The 19286-nt window shown below is 42.5% G+C and overlaps 1 protein-coding gene across 2 annotated transcripts in view; it reads right to left on the reverse strand.

Moving 5' to 3' along the window:
* Nucleotides 1-18003, reverse strand: part of SLC16A14 (solute carrier family 16 member 14) — a 30126-nt gene extending 12123 nt beyond the window's left edge. Inside the window, exons 1-4 of one of the 2 annotated variants that reach the window (XM_036858609.1) lie at nt 17652-18003; nt 15725-15772; nt 11194-11465; nt 5474-5617 (exon numbers count right to left, since the gene is read on the reverse strand). In XM_036858609.1, the coding sequence (XP_036714504.1) occupies nt 5474-5617; nt 11194-11452 (403 nt within the window). In that variant the 5' untranslated portion in view covers nt 11453-11465; nt 15725-15772; nt 17652-18003. The remainder of the gene's footprint in view (nt 1-5473; nt 5618-11193; nt 11466-15724; nt 15773-17651) is intronic. The other variant, XM_036858608.1, reaches the window with a different exon arrangement.
* Between the last annotated feature and the right edge of the window lie 1283 nt (nt 18004-19286).

Consider the following 19286-nt stretch of genomic DNA (forward strand, 5'->3'; position numbering starts at 1 on the left):
TTTTGCTGAACCTAAAACTGCTTTATAAATGAAGCCTATTTAAAAATAAAATAAGTATGAAATAAAATAAAATGCTGGCCAAGAGGTTGAGGGTTGTGTTCTTAACTTCTAGGTACACACAGAGGGAAACCATAAGCCCCGCTTCAGGTGGTCATGGGGCCACACACGGTTCTAATGCTCACAACCTCCTGACGTTAGGATAGCAGCTTGATAGGAGAAAAGAGACTGACCAATAGCACTCCCCAAAGCCGAGAAGCTTGCCTAGTTTAGCATCATTTAATAGTTTCAGAATTACTTGAATTTGGAAGGAGAGTAGAGCTTCCCTAGTTTAGCATCATTTAATAGTTTCAGAATTACTTGAATTTGGAAGGAGAGTAGAGCAGTCATACCTGCAAACATAGTAACAATTACCACTAATTGAGTGGTGAGGATGTGCCGATTGCTTTTCAGGCTTTATCTGATTTAGTTTTCACAATAATCCAAAAGCTACCTGTGGTTATACCCATGTTATAAAAGGGGGCATGGAACCTCATGGAGATTAAGAAATTTTCACCAGACCCTGCAGCAGGTAACTGGAGAATCCGGGTTGGAATTCAGACCCAACTGCAGAAGTCTGGTCCCTTTCCACTGCCTGCACTGCCTCTCACCCTAAACTGCCCATCTCCCCGGCTGCCAGCACATTGCTGCAGAAGGATGTTGCTTCGGTTTCTAAAATAAGCTCCAAGAAGCAACCTGCCTCCTTTATTTACCTTAGAGCAGTGATCATCTACAGCAGCTGTCAGGCGCCAACGGTCCTCAGCCAACTGCTCCTCAGACGGGTACCCTTGTTTTAAGACCAATTACGCCAGCTTCTAAGTAATTCCCAGCAAAAGCAGGGGCAGGTCCTAAAGCCACCTGCCGAGCCTCAGCGAGGGCAGCGACATGGCAACCATTTGCGTGACGGGAGAGAGGAGCACGAAGAGAACGGCTATCCTTAATTTTGAACCAAACTCTGAATTAACTTTTATGAGTTTTAAGTCCACAAAAGGCAGACATCTCTAATTTCCTAATATTGAAAAGGGACATAGAAAAACATTCGATAGTCCATAAACTGGTCCTACATCCTGACCCGCTGGTTGACTTTCAGTTATCTGCATGCTGTTTGAGAAAATTAATCGAATTCTGAAGACTTCTTTGGCTAATATGAATTGTGAGGGACTTATCTCTTTATAAAATCTGGTTGTTCCCTTTGCTAGAATGTTCCTACCCTCAGAGAGCCCTAGGGCCTAGGCCCCATCTCCCACTCCCGGTTCATCTTCTCAGTAACGCCCACACGACCATCCTACTTTATTATTTTTTTATTTCTATTAAAAAAAAATTTTGGGGGGTATAATTGATTTACAATGTGTTAGTTTCAGGTATACAGCTGACCATCCTACTTTAAAATGCAAGCCTCTCTTGCCCCCCACTCCCATTCCCAATCTCTCTTACCCTACTTTTCTTTTTTCCTATAGTAAGTACTTAACAGTATAATTTACTTTTTATTGTGTGTATTGTATATGATCTGACCCCTTCTCCCCTACAACTACCACTATAAGCTCCATGAGGGCAGGGATCTTCTTCTGCTGTGTTTACCGATACATCTCTTCCAAGCACCTAGGACAGTGCCTGGCACATAACAGAGGAATGGAATGAATAAAAGAAAGTTCTATGGGAAAGTAAAGCGATCATATTTTGAAATAATAGCCACCTTTTTCATACCGGTTAAATTGATACTTCCACAGTTAAGGTACAAAAAAACTCAGCTGAAAAATCAGTGTATCAGTGGTTATTTTGAAAAAATAATTATTTGTTAAAGAACCAAGAAATTCCTTGATATTAAATATTGTGGCACAGTATTATTGTCCTTATGATTGTACTGGGGAGATGTGTAGTAGAAAGAACCTAGCTGGCCTTGGGTTTAAATCCTGGCTCCACTCCCCATAAGTAACCATGTGACCTTGACCAAGTCAGTTAAACATGCAGAGGCCCAGCTCATTGGTGTTGTGTTCCTGATGTATACATAAGTGTAATACACCTATGTAATAGCACACTGTCAATTAATGCTACCCTCTTACCTCTTATAACAGGCTATTGGTTAATGAAACAGTTTGAATCAGATTCAAAGTAAGCTTTTAAAAACCAGGTGGTTTAATGAACTCCCACATACCCATCACCCAGCTTCAACAGTTATCAACTCCTGGCAATTCTTGCCTCAATCCCGCCTCTACCCCAACACACACACACACACACACACTCCTTCCTCCATATTATTTTGAAACAAATCCCAAATATATCATTTCATGTGCAAATATTTTAGTATAAATCTCTAAATAGAAGAATTCTTTAAACTGCATAATCATATCAGTATCTTATCTGAAAAAATGAATAATTCTTTGATATCATAAAATATCCAAAGGTGTTCAAATTTCCAATTCTCTCATAAATGACCATATTTTTTAAAAATTTGTTTAAATCAGGATCCAAGTAAGGCCCACACATTGCTATTTGTTGATACATATTTTAAGTCTTAATTTCTCTCTCTTTTTTTTCCTCTCGCAATTTACTTCTTGAGGAAACTAGATCATTTGTCCTGTTAAATTTGTCCATTCTGCATTTTGCTGATGGCACAAAAGTTTACTTTTTAAAATTTGATTTGTCACTGACAATAACCAGCAACCTAAATTTAATGTGGTTGTGGATGTCTAAACAGCAGCAGAATGAAATAACTAATAGGAACTGAATTGAGGGACAAAGCATAAGAGTAGCACCAAATATAACTTCGTTTTAATAATAAATGCTCCCATGTGTGAGAAAAAAAATCCGTGCCTAATGCTACAAGCATCTATTACCCTCTCCATGTCCTTAACAGCACCTCCCCTTCCTAATGTGACTTTGTGATTCGTAATCAGCACAATTACTCTACGAGCATATAGGACAGGCCTTGGGGATATTGAGGCTCAAGCCCAGCGGTCAAGCAGGGCCCTGGAACAATTCTTCACCATGCTCAGGTTTAGAGGCCGGGCTTGTACCCAGAGAAGCCAGGTAGAAGAAGAAGGCCCAGAGGGAGAGAGAAGATCCTGCGGTTCTGAGTAAAAAGCATGCATGGCGGGGAAAAGCTGTCTCCAGAAGCCAAGTTTAAGAGAATGGAGCGCTTAAATGGCAAAGCTGAAAAAATTTGTCCAGATTCTCCTGGCTAAGTAAGATCGCTCAAACGGATGTTAGTTTACTGCTTAATAGGAGGACATCCATGCAATTTTAATTGCCTAGATGTTAAAAAACAAATACAAACAAATCTGCCTCAAATGCTTTTTGTAATGAAGAAAGATGTCAACAAAGTCTCTTTCAAACATACATTATTGTACAGTGATATATATATATATACATATATATATATCTCATTCAGTTGCTTTTTAAAAATTTTTGTTTTTTATTTTAAAATTTTTTTAATTTTTTTTTTTGTTGTTTCAATCACTTGCTTTTTGCAGATCTTTGCATCTAACTTTCTTTCTTTTCTACTAAATAGGGGTCAATCAGCTTCAACATGCCTCACTAACAACAGCCCAACAGTATATAAGCTAACTGATTTAGCTGGATTTTCCACTTAAACATAATTATATATATATATTTGTGGAAAAGGTGAATACATTTATTTTCAGAGACTTTCTTTGGGTGTTTCCTGTATTAAAAAGAGGGAGCAATAAAGTGTCTCAAGAAACACTTTCCTTTCACTGGCCTCCTGATTTTTTTTCCTAATTCCTTGTATCCATAAATATTTGTTGATTAAATAAGTGAATGAATAAACAAATGAATGAATATGGAGATCATATTATTTGAGAACCAATAAGCAACTAACTGCAAGAAATAAAATTCCATTTAAACAAAGAGTCTAACCATAGACATCTCTAGATGATGGGAATCAATTTCAAGTCCCAGTTTTGGGGATCAGGTCATATAGTCCTTATAACCAAACACCACGGATCAAGTTCCTAGGGGCTCCCATGTGTCTGCCCAGAGACCCCAGTGTGGCTCTTTAGTCTCAGCGGAAGGAGTTTATTTCCTCACCTATAATATAAAAATCCCCCCCAAAAAAAAAAAAAAAAAAAATCCCCGTGCCAGCTCTATTCATTTGACTGTTATGGGGCAAAGTTTCTAAAATGCCTCAGGGAAAACATCTTGAGTTGTTCTTTAAGAGCTGTTATCAAGTCCTTCAGATCAATGGTTTCCAAACTCAGCTTCACAGGATACAGAAGTGCTTTAGGAGCATATGTGGACAGATGTACAGTACAGAGAACCAACTTGTCAACTTATATGGACAGTGAGTTTTTATGTTCACTGTCTCCTGCTACCATAAAGCATATACTTAAGCTTATAATATAATAAACATGTTATATACAATAACAATTATATATTAGCTAACATTTGCTCAAGACTTTATTATGTGCCAAGCATTGTGCTAAGTGCTTCATACAGATGATCTCATGTAATCATTTCAACAACCCTGTAAACCAAGCACTCTATTATCCCATTTTGCAGATAAGGAGACTGAGGCATAAGTAAGTTAAGTAACTTTCCCAAAGTCACACAGATAACAAGTGGAAGAAAGAAAGCAAGAATTCCAAACTCTAACTTTGAACTCTTATGCAAACACTGCCATCAGTGTGCCACTTATTAGGATTAAAGCTCTGTACTCAAAAAAGTCAGGCTGGCTCTGGTTCACTGAAATACAATTGTATGAGTAAGGAACTACTTACCTGTGTGCATTCTGCTACCTGTTGATAAAGGAAATTATGGCCGGGAATACATTTTGCAGAACAGATATGCAAACTGTGCTGCCTGGCAGCCAATTTTTATATACCTCCTGGGGACTGACACTTTGCTCTGGATTTGATTCTTAGAGTCTCTACATCTATGTGGGTTTTGCTGCTATTCCATTAATTTGAACAGGGCTGAAGGAGAAAATGATTTTTCTCTGATTCACGCTGGATTCTGCAGTTATTAAATGAGAGAATGTTATTAATATGTCTGTTTTGTTACAAGAGAAGGGACTAGCACTTAGAACCAGGTATAGAAAATTTAATTAAAATCTATTAGGAAGACCAAGTACAGCTGTTAGGCCGTTTCCTCATGCTTAAGGCATATTTAATATCTTATATTAAAAAGTATTTCCTGGAGGATAGGATATGGTTGGGTTGGGGTGGAGGAGACAAAGGGACAAAATACTTAATGGGTCTCTTTTCTCTACAGTGAAATTCATTGCCAAAATGCCCAATAGAAACACATAAAGTCAAGTTTAAGGGAATTCCCTGGTGGTCCAGTGGTTAGGGGTCCACGCTTCCACGGCAGCGGGCATAGGTTCGATCCTTGGCCGGGGAACTAAGATCCCGCGTGGTGTGGCCAAAAATATAAATAAATAAATGAATAAAGTCAAGTTTAAGAAAATCACTACGCTTACCGGCTGCCACTCCGAAGGTAATGAAGAGGTAATGCACGTTTCCGGCGTAGGCGCTCAGCACCCAGCCCAGGGAGTTCAGCAGCCCTCCAATGATCGCGGTCTGGCGGCACCCACAGGTGTTAATGAACAAGCCAATGAAAGGTCCTGTCGCAGAACATTGAAAAAAGAATGACTAAAATGACTAACGGCATTTTATTTTCCTACTTCCTTAGGGAGTCCTCACGTGAAGACAAACAATACAGTATTACTAGAGCTCTCAACTAAAACAATCCAAAACCACACCCCTGCTTCATGTGCAGAAAGCTTCTGGCATGCAAAGATAGGTTTCAGTAATTTCACTGGAGAGCACAAGGTTCTAGATTTTCAAGGAAGACAGACCCGAAATAAACAGACACGTTGATCTCATTCTCTTGTCTACAGCAGAGGTCCTAAACTGGTGGTCTAGGTGCTCCATCCATCCTGCGGATGCATTTTGTTTATCCAGAACAAAGTTTAAAAATGTTTTGAATCAGTTGCCAACATTTAAAAATAAAGATTATTCACAAAAATCCAGTGGCCACACAGAATACCTTCCCACACAGAGGAGCTGGACCTGCAGCAGCTGACCCTGTTTTGCTGTGGCACACCCTCTCTAGTTTGCTGCAGTCTCCACCCTTCCCTGCAGCCTTGTATCTGACATCCTGCCCTCATTTACATTACTTGTTTGGCCTCTGTATACATTTGAGTTTTTTACTGTAGATCTAAAGGGAGTACAGAAAGGGGGGTTCTCAGGACCTCCATGCTTCAAGAAAGGAACCTATAGCCTGCTTTCATGAGGACATCCAGACGCAAACCAAGCCGGAAGGAACTCCATTGCTTCGTACATACTTCAGCCTCTGCTGACTCTCAGTCCCTGACTGGACCCATCAGGCTACGCATTTATGACACTGTGTGGAGATTCAGGTCTACCCCTGGTTGTACAATATTTGCCAATACTCACAGCAATGCAGTATATACTTTCTCATTGCTTACTTTATATGACACTCTAGTTTTTGTCAACCTCTTTGTTTCCTTCCTGATTTTGTGGCAGCTTCTGATGTCATTGAAGCTTACTGCTTGCCTTGGGGTCAGTGATTCCTTATCCAAATAGCAATCCATATTTTAGTAATACAGTTCAAGGCTGTACTCAGCATTGCATTTTAAACATCACCTTATTTTTGATCATTATTACTTTATAGAGTTATCAAACCCTATGTTCAGGTGGGACTATTTCAGGTTAAAAACTTGTTGAACTCTAAGGAGCTTCCTCTTGTAGTCCAAACTGAAATAAAACTTTCTTTTACAGTTCTAACAATATTCAGGTACATAGTTGGGTACAGTCTGCTAATAAATTTTTTTTTTTGTCTAATGATTTTGAGAGGATCCAATCCTCAAAACTAAGAAGATAAAGACTTACTAATTTAATTAACCCTGCTGTATTACAGAAAATAATTCAGTAGATAAACCTCTTAGAATAGACTTAATACAGTAAACATCTTATACAAATATACTGTATTATGTATATTATAAAATAAGCACATGATATAAACAATATATAAGCTAAGCACACTGATATAAACATCTGAGGAAATTACTGGGGGGAACTGAAATTCAGAAACCGTAAGTTGAAGAGTGTCTTTTATTTCTCTATAAATATTTTTATTTTCCTAAACCCATGGTCACTTCACCACTTCAAATCTCAGATGAGTGGGTTAAAAAAAAAGAAAAATGCATGATTCATTGGTTTGCTGTTAATAGGTCTTTTAAGATACGAAGGGTCAATGCATGACAGTTCAGTAGAATGATATTTCCCACATTACAGAAAGGGCCCAGAAGCAAGTTATTCTGTGATACTGCATGTTTATGAAACACTGCATTAAGAAAGCATTTGGGGGAAAAAAGGGGGGAAATTCCCAAATAAGTACAGATATTCATATCTGGAGGAATTTTATATATCAAAAAGAAAGTATTGCTTGCTTTAAAAGAACATTAAGATGATAACGGTGTCTGGCTTTTTAGTTTATTGACTCTGGCACCATGTGTGCTGCAGCTACAATCATTTATGATGTGCAGATGGGCAAAGTCAGCCCCAGAAATGCTGTGACTCCTCCATGGTTACATAATATAGATTTATCAAAAAAAGGAAGTCAGACCCAAACTTTCGGATCCTTACTTTCATTTTCTAAGCATTGTTTACTGATGGTCAGTTGGCATCTCCATGATGGAATTGCCATTCAACAAAATGAAAAGAACTCCACATCCAGTCTAAGGAGAGGGGAAAATAAGATTGAGATGCAGTCCTTTGGCTAAGATTCCCACTTTTGCAGAGGAATTCATTGTTTTGGAATGAGATTATACACCTTGTCAGACTTTCTCCTCCTCGGAAGGAATCTGAATCTTGGCCCATTTCCCACATAATAAAGCCTCGCATTGCTGCAGGAACACGCTGAGGAAGTCATGATTTCTTGCCCATCCCAGCATCTTATAGGTTGGAAAAAAGCTCAGGTGAGGAGAGAAACAATCTGAGGTGAGCCTTGGCATACAATCATGGATGAAAGTAGCTAGTTCATTGAATACCTGGTCTCTTGGTGTAACCCTTCCCTGCAATAAATCAATGGCTCTCTGCCTTGGCTGATTGTTGGAGTCACTTAGGAGCTTTAAAAAAATCATTAAAGAAGAATCCTGATACTAGGGTCCCATCCCAAGAGATTCTGATTTAATGCTCCAGGTGCAGCCCGAGTGGCAGTTTTTAAAAGCTCCCAGGTGGATCTAATGTGTAGCCAAGATAGACAACCACTGCTCTAAATCTACTTAGCAAGTAAATGACCTTTTGCAGCCTATAGCTACCCCTAACAACCTGGCTTCCACCAAGAATTGTTCCAAGAGCTATCACAAAGGCTGCTGTAGATACTACCAAGGTGATTACATTTTTTTAACAATTGGGACCTTCTGCAGGAAACTGGCAAAATCCATGCTAGCAAAGAATGAAACAAGAATGAATTGAATTTCCCATGTGCAAGTCACTGCCCAACAGAGTGCTTTTAACTCTGTAACATAATTCATGGAATTTTTAAATTTGAAAGAGGTAACTCAATGTCCTTACAATGATTAGAAAATGAAAACAATTTATATTTATTCACTTCAAACATATTTTCAGTTCTCATTTAACATCGTGGCAGGCAGTGTGGTATAGTGGACACCATTTCAGAGTCCAGTGGACCAGGTTTGGAGCCTGTCCCACACTTACTGGCTACAAGTTAACTTCAGTAAGTTACTTAATGTCTCTGAGCGTTGCATGTTCTCCTCTATGAGATCAAGATGATGGTCTGGCCTCCAGGGCTGCTGTAGGATCAAATGAGATCATGTACATTACACGCACTTGGCATGTAGTAAGTGCTAAATAAAGGAGAGCTCCTCTTGCTGGCTTCTGGCTTGGAAAAGCAACCAACATATCTGCTGCCACCTGTACCAACAGCTTAGATAATGAATAGCAATTTAGAGTCATGATAAACAGAATAAAAGACCTTTCATTTACATAACTATGAGCCTTGCTGTGCTATAATTTCTGAGCTGCAAGACAAAAGATGAGCTGCAAGACAAAAGATGTTTATCTGGCAGACACCTTTCCTGAAGAAAGGTTAGTCTACAATCTAAAGTTCCACTGTCTGGAAATCAAGGACTCTCAAACAGAATTCAAAATCCACAGTTACCTCCCAATTAAAGATGACAATCACATTTCAACACCACTATGAGTTAGGTGTTCTTATTTGGGGGATCATCTTCAGAACCACATCCAATAATTTCAGGACTGATTTCCATTGCTTATTCCTGTAGAACTTGTGAAACACAAAGTAATACCGAAGACAACCTCCTTAGACGGTTTGGAAAATATTGGGACAAATATCCGGGTCTTTGGCTGAATCTTCTTTTTTGTTGTATGAGCACACTTTCTAGATTGAATCTGTAAGTATTTTGTTCTACCCTTGCTGCAGTCTCCACCCTTTTGTTTATTTTTAAAAAGGTAAGAAAACTGGATTTTTAATATTTGGGCTGGCCAAAAAGTTCATTAGGGTTTTTACGGCCAAACCCAAATGAACTTTTTGGTCAACCCATATTTTAGAAGCACAGTTTTCCTTTACTGACTTATTGAGAAGGTAGAATTATATCCAATACAAAACTAGCAAATTCCCTGCACTGAGGTTAACCTACCTGCACTTCTCATATGATGAACAGTCCTGGTTTGAACAAGGCCAAGGCAGGGTTGAAGAGTCAGTTCATTACAGTTATAGGCAAAAGAGATTTATCAACAATTCTCTCTCACACACGTAATGGTGCCCTTATTTAATTTAAAAACTAGATCAGTAATAATTCCTTGTGATAAACACATACCCCCTGTACACATCTTGAGAAATAACATTCTGTCCTTGTTTTCTATCATTAGCACTGCCACTGTTATTAATGTCGCTGGTATTATCCAAAATAACATTGGCTGAATACCAGCCAAGATCAACAAATCTCAGAATTGAATTCAAGCAATTAATTACCAATGTGGAAATCACTGACAAGGCACAGACTCTTGTCAAACACACATATGCCTGTCATCCGCATACTCTCACAATACCAGGAAGAGATTTGAGGCCTATTATGTTTCTAGTATAAAATATATCACGACCCCTTTAAATTAAAAAAAAAAATTATACGTAAAAGTATGGCTTTTACTTTCAAGTAAAGGAATTGAACAGCTTTACGGTATAGTGGTAATTACCTCGTACGACTGTTGAGAGAATTAAAGTTGAATGAGATGATGTAAGGGAAAACACCTGGTATATAATAGGTGCTTATTAAATATCAGTTGGCAGTAAAAGCTGTTTAGTTCTCAAACTGAAACACATTAGCCATAGCAACATACCATATTTATAATAATTTCCTCGTTTAGTATCTCCAACTAGACAAGAATTGCTTTCATAGATTGCCAGGTGGTTAGATTAAACTACAAAATACAAGAATATGTTATTATTCCCTCCTGTTAGCTATATCAGTAACCTTTCTAAAAACAGTTTAATAGATTTTTCAATAACATAGGATCAATTTTCAAATTTAAAACATTAGAGTTCTGAAATAAGATTATTTACTTTTACTGTGTTTTCTCGAAAATTTTTATCTTTTAAAAATATTCCTGTGTTAAACAGATTTGTAATGATAGGTAATGAATTATAACAGTTAAGAAAACAGAGTTGGGGCAAAAATTCTAATGATCAATTTTTCAAATACTCCAAATGTTTACCATACTCGAATAGGAATATCACACAAAAGGACAAGTCTTGTGTGATTCCACTTATATGAGGTATTTAGCAGAGTCAAATTTCATAGAGACAGAGAATAGAATGGTAGTGGCCAGGGATAGGGGGTTGGGAGGAGAGGTGGCAATGAGGAGTCATTGTTTAATGCGTGCAGTTTTATTTTGGGAAGATGGGAAAAGTGCTGGAGATGGATGGTGGTGATGAATGTACTCAATGGCATTGAACTGCACACCTGGTTAAAATGGTAAACTTTATGTTATGTACATTTGACCACAATAAAAACAACAGCAACATCCACTAAAATGTAATATCTAACGTTTCAACAACATAAAACATTACTTACAGTGAGGAATTGCCATTTTATAATTATTCAGTTTTACAACAGGCCACATGCGAACATACCCACAATCAAGGTGACACCCATGCTGAGGGAGCTGACCCATGCCGTCAGGCCACGGCTCTGATGGAATTCTTCAAGCCACTCCACATTGAGGACTCCCAGGGCCATCTGGGAGCCCATGATGAGGATGTGCACAAAGAAAGAGGAAAGGACCATCATCCAAGCCCATCCGCCATCAATGTTTGGGTGGGGTTTAAGTGTCTTCTTATCTTTGGGGTCATCTTCAAAATCATACCCAACGTCTTCATGACTTGTATACATTTTCCAAGATGTTCTGAAATACATATGACAAATAATTTCATTGACCATCAAAACAAAATATATCTCCGTCTTTCTGGAAGGCTCTACCTACCCATCAGAACCAAAGTGGCCCCACCATCATATTAGACCTTTAGATTAATCTTGTCATTATGCAGATTTGGGAACACTCCTCACTTTTTCATAGGACCAAATACTTTCATGAAACCTGTTTCATCTTTACAGTCATCCTATATGTAAGTATTATTATGGCTATTTTAAAGAAATGGAAATAGACTCAGGGAAGTGAAGTGCCTTTCCCAAGTTCTCATGGCCCGGAGGTAGTATATATAGTAGCTAGACAGGAAGCCAGGAATTGAACCCAGCCATTCCTGACTCCAAAGCCCATGCCTTGTGTCCCTTATTGAGATGGAAACTGACAGGTGACAACAAAGATGTTAGAGAAGGAAGATGCCTGGCATTAGACAGGGTAGCTTGGCCTTGGCGGGGTGAGCAGGCACCTGGCAGAGGCTATGGTTCTCAGTTTTGTGGGTCCAAGTGTTCAATTTGTTCAATGCAGCTAGTGGGTTAGCCTCAGGGGGACTGACTCATACGAACCCAACTCAGGAGAGATTGGTAAAGGAGAAGGCCAATTTATTATCTTACAATGGGAGACAGAGTCTTCTAATAATGGTGATATTTATGTCTGATATACAAGACATACTTTCACCCCCTCCATCCACCCCCATTCCCAGCATTTACCTGGGAAGCTAGAAAATTGCTTCAAAAATTGGAAATCAGATTACAGAAATTTGGATACCACAGTGGCATACAGGTTACCAGGGAGCCAGGGGCTAGATCTTGAAGAGCCTTATGTGCCAGATAAGGATTATGGAGTTTATCCTGTACATAATGAATAGTTGGTGGCTGCATTTGCACAAGGAAGAGATAAGATGGGATCTGTGCTTTGCGTAGATCTATCTCTCAAGTTGTTCAAACAAGAGGAGGGGGTTGGATGGAGCTAGAGGTGAGACGATGCCAGGTCAGGGGAAGTCTCTGGTTTTGTTTCATTTTTTAGGATGAGAATGGAGTGTATGCATAAAAACTGAGGATAAGGAGAGAGAGAATGACTAATCCCAGAGGTGGTGGGACAGGGTTGGTCCTGATCAGGAAGAGTGACCCATCCTCTGAGACTGGAGGAAGCAGGGGGTAGATGGAGAAAAGATGGTAAGTAGTGGGATTTTTGATGATGGCCATTCTGATCACTGTGAGGTGAGATACTTCATTGTAGTTTTGATTCGCATTTCTCTAATTATTAGCGATGTTGAACATCTTTTCATGTGCCTTTTGGCCATCTGAATGCACATATCTGTTTCGAGAGTAAGTTCCTAAGAGTTCAGAACTGCTGGTGCACACCTTGGCTCAGTTTGGGTCTGCAGTGCCTGCAGTGTCACACATCACTGCCTTTAGCAGGACATTCGAGATGGCCTGTGACAGCACAGTGATGGTGGAGACGAAGACCAGGACGCCAGCTACTTGACTTTTGTCACTTTATGTGCCCACCTGCAGACTTTAGTTTTGTTTAAAATTTAAAAGAGCAAAACAGAGTGCCAAGACTGCAAAGTGAAAAACTTTGGTTTGGAAAGTGAAATTTGTAGTCGATACATGAATTTGAATAATGACTTTAAAATGGAAATCTATTCTTCGTTTCAAGTAATTATTTTAAAACAGAGGAGCAAATCAGAAAATAATGATTATTACTGACCATGACATGTGATTATTACTGAAAATCATTTTGTTGCAGTGGAGGAAAGTGGTGTAAAAAACAGTCCCAAATACACTCGGAACACCTCCAACCATGGGGCTTTTCTCCGCAGTGTTGTGATGTGGACAGAATGACAGAGAAGCAAATTGTGGTCAAGTGCCCAGCTCCCAGCCTCTTTTAGGGAAGCACACTGTGCCATCTGCACAGACTCCTTCTGTACACCCCTGAGCTAAGAATTGTTTTTACGTTTTCAAAGGCTATGTGACCTGCAGAACTTCATATACTTACTCTCTGACCCTTTATAGGAAAAGTTCGCTAATCCCCAGATTAAGAGTTTGTTGGGAAGAAACGGTGCTAAGGAACCAAGGATGCCAGTGGAAGAGCAATTTAATGGATCTGTCCTGGGGCTCATCTTGACTTTTCATTTCTCTCATACCCATTATTTTTATCTTTTAAATTATTCTATCTCTTAATCAGATACCCAGTGCTCAGCCACCACACTTCCTGCCCATGTCGCTGCTCTCTGCTGGGTTCTTCCCTTCACCTCTCCATTACCAAGGATGCTGGGAGTGAGAAAATGCTATTACCATGTAATTTCCCCACCCGGTCAAGTTATCTTTAGGATTAAGTCCAAACTATCCTGTCTGCTTCCAGGCTCTCCCCTCGTGTTATCTGCCACTCTGCCAGGTCCCTTCTCCTGTTCTTCAGCTTTGCACTCTGCTGTCCAGCCCCATGGAAGCACCTGCAGCTCCCTGAACCTGGCACAGTCTCTCAAGCTTTTGTGCATGACCTTCTCCTCTTTCGGGAACATACGTCTCTCCTTCTAGTCTCCTGGTCCTCTTCTGCTCATCCTTCAAGATTCAACTAAATTCTAATAGTGAAACCTTGAAATAATGAGGAAAAAAAACCCCCTGCAAACATCTCTAATATCCAACATTAGAGTACATGTTAAATCAGTCAATCATGGTATAGCCATGCAATGCAAGTGCACCATCAAAAATAAAACTGTACGGGCTCTTTGAAGACAGAGAAAGAAGGTCACACTAAGGTTGAATTATACTCAGGAGTCACAAAACGGGGCACATGAAATAATTCCTTTTTGGTTGTTGTTGTTGTTTTTAAAAATATGTATCTGTAGGAAAAAAAAGACTGGAGTGAAACAAAAATGTTGATGGAGATTATTCTTTGGACGATTGTCTTCCAAGTAATTTCCTCTTCTTTATCTCTTTGGTAAAAAATTCTAAATAAACGTATATTAACTTTATTACAAGAAAGTCAAGGCCCCTCTCTCTATCTCTTAAACATCATCTGGTTCAGCTACTTGCCTACAGTAGATTAGTGGCAATTCAGAGCCACTTCCCTTGGGAAGTCTAGTCTGCGTTGGGCTGTAGGCTTGTGTGTGTGTTTCCCACCACCCTCCTCTCCCCCCATGAGAGGACAGTCTGCCTGGGGATAGAAAGGGATGGGATAGCCCTTGCTCTCCAAAGCTCACAGCCCATAACCGAGCTACCCTGTCAAAAGTTCCAGGAGGATGAAGCTAGAAAGGGTTCAGAAGGGGTGTCTGATGGTTGTCTTCCCTCTGCCCCTGGTAGTTGTACACAGAAACCCAAGGAGCCAGAAAGAGGAGAGCCAGGCAGCTTGATAAGGGGTGTGACTGGCTTAGATGAATAATAACAACATTGTTTTACAATCGGTGTTTAATGAGATATGTTTAATGAGATAAAACACACAACTTGGCATTTTCCTAAAGCCCACCTACATGTAAGAAAGACTTTGAAATAATAACAATACAGAAGTCATATTTTTTCAACTTATGAGTTGAAATAGTAAGCACTTTTCTAAGCAATGTTAAGAACTTTATATTTTCACTGAATTATTTATTTTATGGGTTAAGAGATGCAGTTGCCATTGAGTTGCTCTTGACATTTCCAGTTTATCTGTTCAAAAAGAAATGACGTTAAATGGCGTTTAATGGAAAAGTTTTCTTCAAGAGGCACAACTGTGCCTGTAGAAAATAGTATCAGATGGAGCCTATGGGTGGGTAAAACAAAATTCCATCAGATCCGCAGGAGGTCCCTGAAGATCTTCCAGGCAATGGCGTTGTCTGCATTTCACACTCAAATCTCTCTAAAAGTCATTCCTGTTTTGACTAATCAGAGTTATCTGACTGTCCAGCCAGATTAACTAAAACAAACAAAAGGCAACAGAAGAATAGACGTCTGTCCCCTCACCCCCAAGTTTGCTTTAGCATTTCAGCATTTATGTAATAAGATACAAAATAATCATCTGAGCATTAGGACCCTCCTCTGCATCTGGAGAGAGAAGGAGAAACAGGAGGGGTTTCTGGGCCACCTCTCGCCAGGCTCCAGGTCTTTCTCCACCATACGGTCTTCAAGCTCCCCCAGCTTTTCCACATACGGACACACATGCAAAATGACAACACATGTGTGGGACACTGGGGGAAGTGGAGCAGTGAGCGTGGGGTCTCTGCTAAGGATTGATGTGTAAAATGTAACGCATTCTGGGCTCACCTAGAATGGAAGCTCTGCACGTAACGTTAGGGCCTTGCACTGAAGAAGCTGAAGGAAGGAAATGGGAAGATTATGGGATCAACAGTCAACTTCCCATTCTTCCCTAAAGTGAGTTTATTACCAGTGAAAGAGAAACCATTCATGGGGGAAATGAAGTAACACACGCAGGCTATGACATGGAGGTCAGCTACATATTCACCTGGTAACTGGCAGAAGTGAAAATACTATATAACCTGTTCGAGTGTTTCAGAGATTAAAACGAAATTAAATTTTCCACAACTCTGTTAGGGGAGCAAGTTTTATAAGCAAGTCATTGATTTTTAATGTGGCTACTGTTGATTATGTTAGAATGTGGTGAGCTCACTGTAAATAAGCAATAAAGGGGAAAGCGCCCAATTAAAATTAAAAATACAATCTTCCCCAAAGGTGACAGAGTATGTTGGTAGCAGGTTCTTCATTAGACGTGGGTGTGTGGCGGGCACATCTGTAATTTGGCTCTGTCGATATTTGCCCTCTAGACCGGGTGCGCACTGGACATCTTGAGCCTTTAGAGGGCGCACTTGAGGCCAACAGGCTGAAGAGGCTGGAGCAGCCAAGGCTGGGGAGCTGAGCTATGCAGAGACCACAGCGCAAGAGAAACGGGGAACCCTGTCTAGGTTCACGCTGTATCAGGGGGAACTAAAAATATAAATGCCTTCTATGGGTCAGGAACTGTGCTTAACGGCTTCTCCACAACGATTCTGTCCAGTTGATATTAATGCTCCATTTTACAGATGAGGAAATTGAGGCTATTTGTAGAATGGGGGCAATGCAGCTTAGAGAGGTTAAACTACCCGGTGGTGGAGGCCAAATTTGAACTCGGGCCTGAGGGATTCCAAAGCCTATTTTATCTCTCTCTCTCTCTCTCTCTCACACACACACACACACACACACACACACACGCCAGGCAAGGCGAAAAGGAATCTTTCTAATGCCCAATAATAACCCTTACTCATCCTTGCTAATGAGAGCCTGGATTAACTTTTCCTCAGAAAGAAAACGGCTTAATTAATTGGTAAGCAGAATTGAGCTCCTAAAACACCGTCAGTGGCCTTGGCGGCATCTAGCCCCGAAATGGCCGCCCCGGGTCCCTCGCCCCATTTTAGTCTCTCCTTTCCTCCCCGGGGGCCTTGATCAGAACCGCTCTGGGGTACCAGCGTCCGCACGCCCTGGGCTGGCCCACGGCGATCCGGCCTCCGCGCCACCCCCCATCCCTCGAGCGCCGCCCCCGCCGCCCCGGTGCCCCCTCCCGGGCGCTGTGTGCTCCCCCTTCCCCGGCACCCCGAGACCCCTGGCCCCCATCCCGGGCATCCCGCGTCTCCCCGCGCGCCCGGAACTCGCCAGCTCCGCGGGGAAGCGAGGCCGATCGCAGTCCCGGCGGCCTGCGCGGGGGAGGCATCCCGCACCCCCAGAAGTCCCGCAGCCGCCCCGCCCCCGCCCGGGTCTCCCCCTCTCCGCCCCAGCACTGCTAGTTCGAGTGGCTAACGCGGGCCGGGAGAGGAGGCGGGAGCAAGGCTGGACGCGGGAACGAGCGCGCCTCTGGGGTCGGACGGGGATTTCGAGGGGCGCCGTGCGCCCTGGACGACGCTCGCGGGGCCCTGGCCGCCGTGGGAGCGCGGCGCGTGCCCACGTTGCGCCCCGGCGCGCCCGCCCGCCCCGAGGTGGCCTCGCCCGCGGCTCGGGAGACCCCCGGCGGGCGGCCTGGGCGGGACCACCGCGCCTCTGCTCAGCCCTGCCCTCGACCGCTGTGGCCGCCTTCCCCTACCCGGCCCCGGGCCCGCACCGCCGCTTCCCGGGCGCCTGGGGCGCAGCGGCCACCGCAGCCCAAGGTGCCCCCGGCGCCGCTCCATCCCCGGGCCCGCGATGCCGCGCGGCCCGGGATACTCACTGTCCGCAGCCCTCGGCGCGGCGGCCTCACTGGGCTCCCCGCCCCGATCCCCGAACTTGCTGTTTTCCTCGGAGCCCCCTGAGCGGCTGGGCGGAGAGATTTGTGGCGATGTCGCCTATCATCCTGGAGGTGCCGGTGCCCGCGGCTCGGCGCTCCGCCCGGCTCGGCGCGCTGTGCGGGCTCCCGGCGCCTCTGCCGCTCGCTGCCGGGCCAGCTCCGTTTTGTGGAGCTTGGAGCTCGAGGCCTCAGTCCGTGTGGCTTTAAAAAGGGTGCGTTTGGAGGTGCCCGAACCTAACCTGAGCTTCCTTGCAATCCGTGCAATTTCAAATCTCCATGCTCGTTCATTCCTATACCGGCTAATTCTGGTTTGGCAGGAAAAAAAAAAAAATTGCAGTCACCTCACGTGCACACTCTCGTGGCCGGCTGTAGTTTCCAGCTTTGGCTGAGGTTCGCTAATGCTCTCGGCACGTTTATAACTGGAGGAAAAGGCCCGAAACCTAAGATGCAGGTGGGAATGGAAGTATCTTCCATTTCTGTGAGATAGGGGAGAAGTGATGAAAAAAATCCTCACCTAAGGCTGGACCGCAAAATAGGGCAGTTTGTGAGGAAACAGTCGGGCAGACCCTGCAAGTGTTCTCAGCCAAAGGGGAATGAAAATCCCTTATTCTTTGTCCCATCCTGGGTGGTACCTCTCCCTGCTCTTTCCCCGGTATCTGTTGCCTGGCTCTTGCATTCGTGGGTACCAGGTACAGATTTCATTTCCACGTGTACCTACTCTGTTCCCAACACAATGCTTTGCCCAGGGAAAGTTTTCAATATTTGTTAAATGACTGTGTGAATAAATGAAGCCAGTGCTATTTTTACCTCACTTGAAGGATTCTGTAGTAGTTCTCTATTGCTATTGTAATGTAGTACCACAAACTTAGTGACTGAAAACAACACAGGTTTATTATCTCATAGTTCTGGGGGCCAGAAGTCTGAAATGGATTTTACTGGGTTAAAATCAAGGAGTTGGCAGAGTTGTGTTCCTTCTGGCAGCTCTAGGGGAGCGCTCATGCTTCTAGAGGGTGCCCACATCCCCCGGCTCCTGGCCATGTCCTCTGTCTTCAAAGCCAGCAACGTTGCACCACTCTGTGCCTTTCTGCATACTCACATCTGTCTCCTGCTTCCACTGTTTTGTTTTAATAAATTTATTTATTTGGCTGCATTGGGCCTTTGTTGCTGTGCACGGGCTTTCTCTAGTTGCGGCGAGCGGGGGCTACTCTTTGTTGCGGTGCTTGAGCTTCTCATTGCGGTGGCTTCTCTTGTTGCGGAGCACAGGCTGTAGGTGCGCACGCTTCAGTAGTTGTGGCACGTGGGCTCAGCAGTTGTGGCTCGCGGACTCTAGAGTGCAGGCTCAGTAGTTGTGGCGCACCGGCATAGTTGCTCCGCGGCATGTGGGATCTTCCCGGACTAGGGCATGAACTTGTGTCCCCTGCTTTGGCAGATTCTTAACCACTGCACCACCAGGGAAGTCCCTCCTGCTTCCACTTTTAAGGGCTCTTGGGATTACATTTGGCCTAGCAGTGGTAATTGGATTATTGGATAATCCAAATAATCTGCCTGTTTTAAGGTCAGCTGATCAACAATCTTAAT

Source organism: Balaenoptera musculus, chromosome 7 (genome assembly GCF_009873245.2).
Source record: "Balaenoptera musculus isolate JJ_BM4_2016_0621 chromosome 7, mBalMus1.pri.v3, whole genome shotgun sequence".
In the NCBI taxonomy this organism is placed as follows: domain Eukaryota; kingdom Metazoa; phylum Chordata; class Mammalia; order Artiodactyla; family Balaenopteridae; genus Balaenoptera; species Balaenoptera musculus.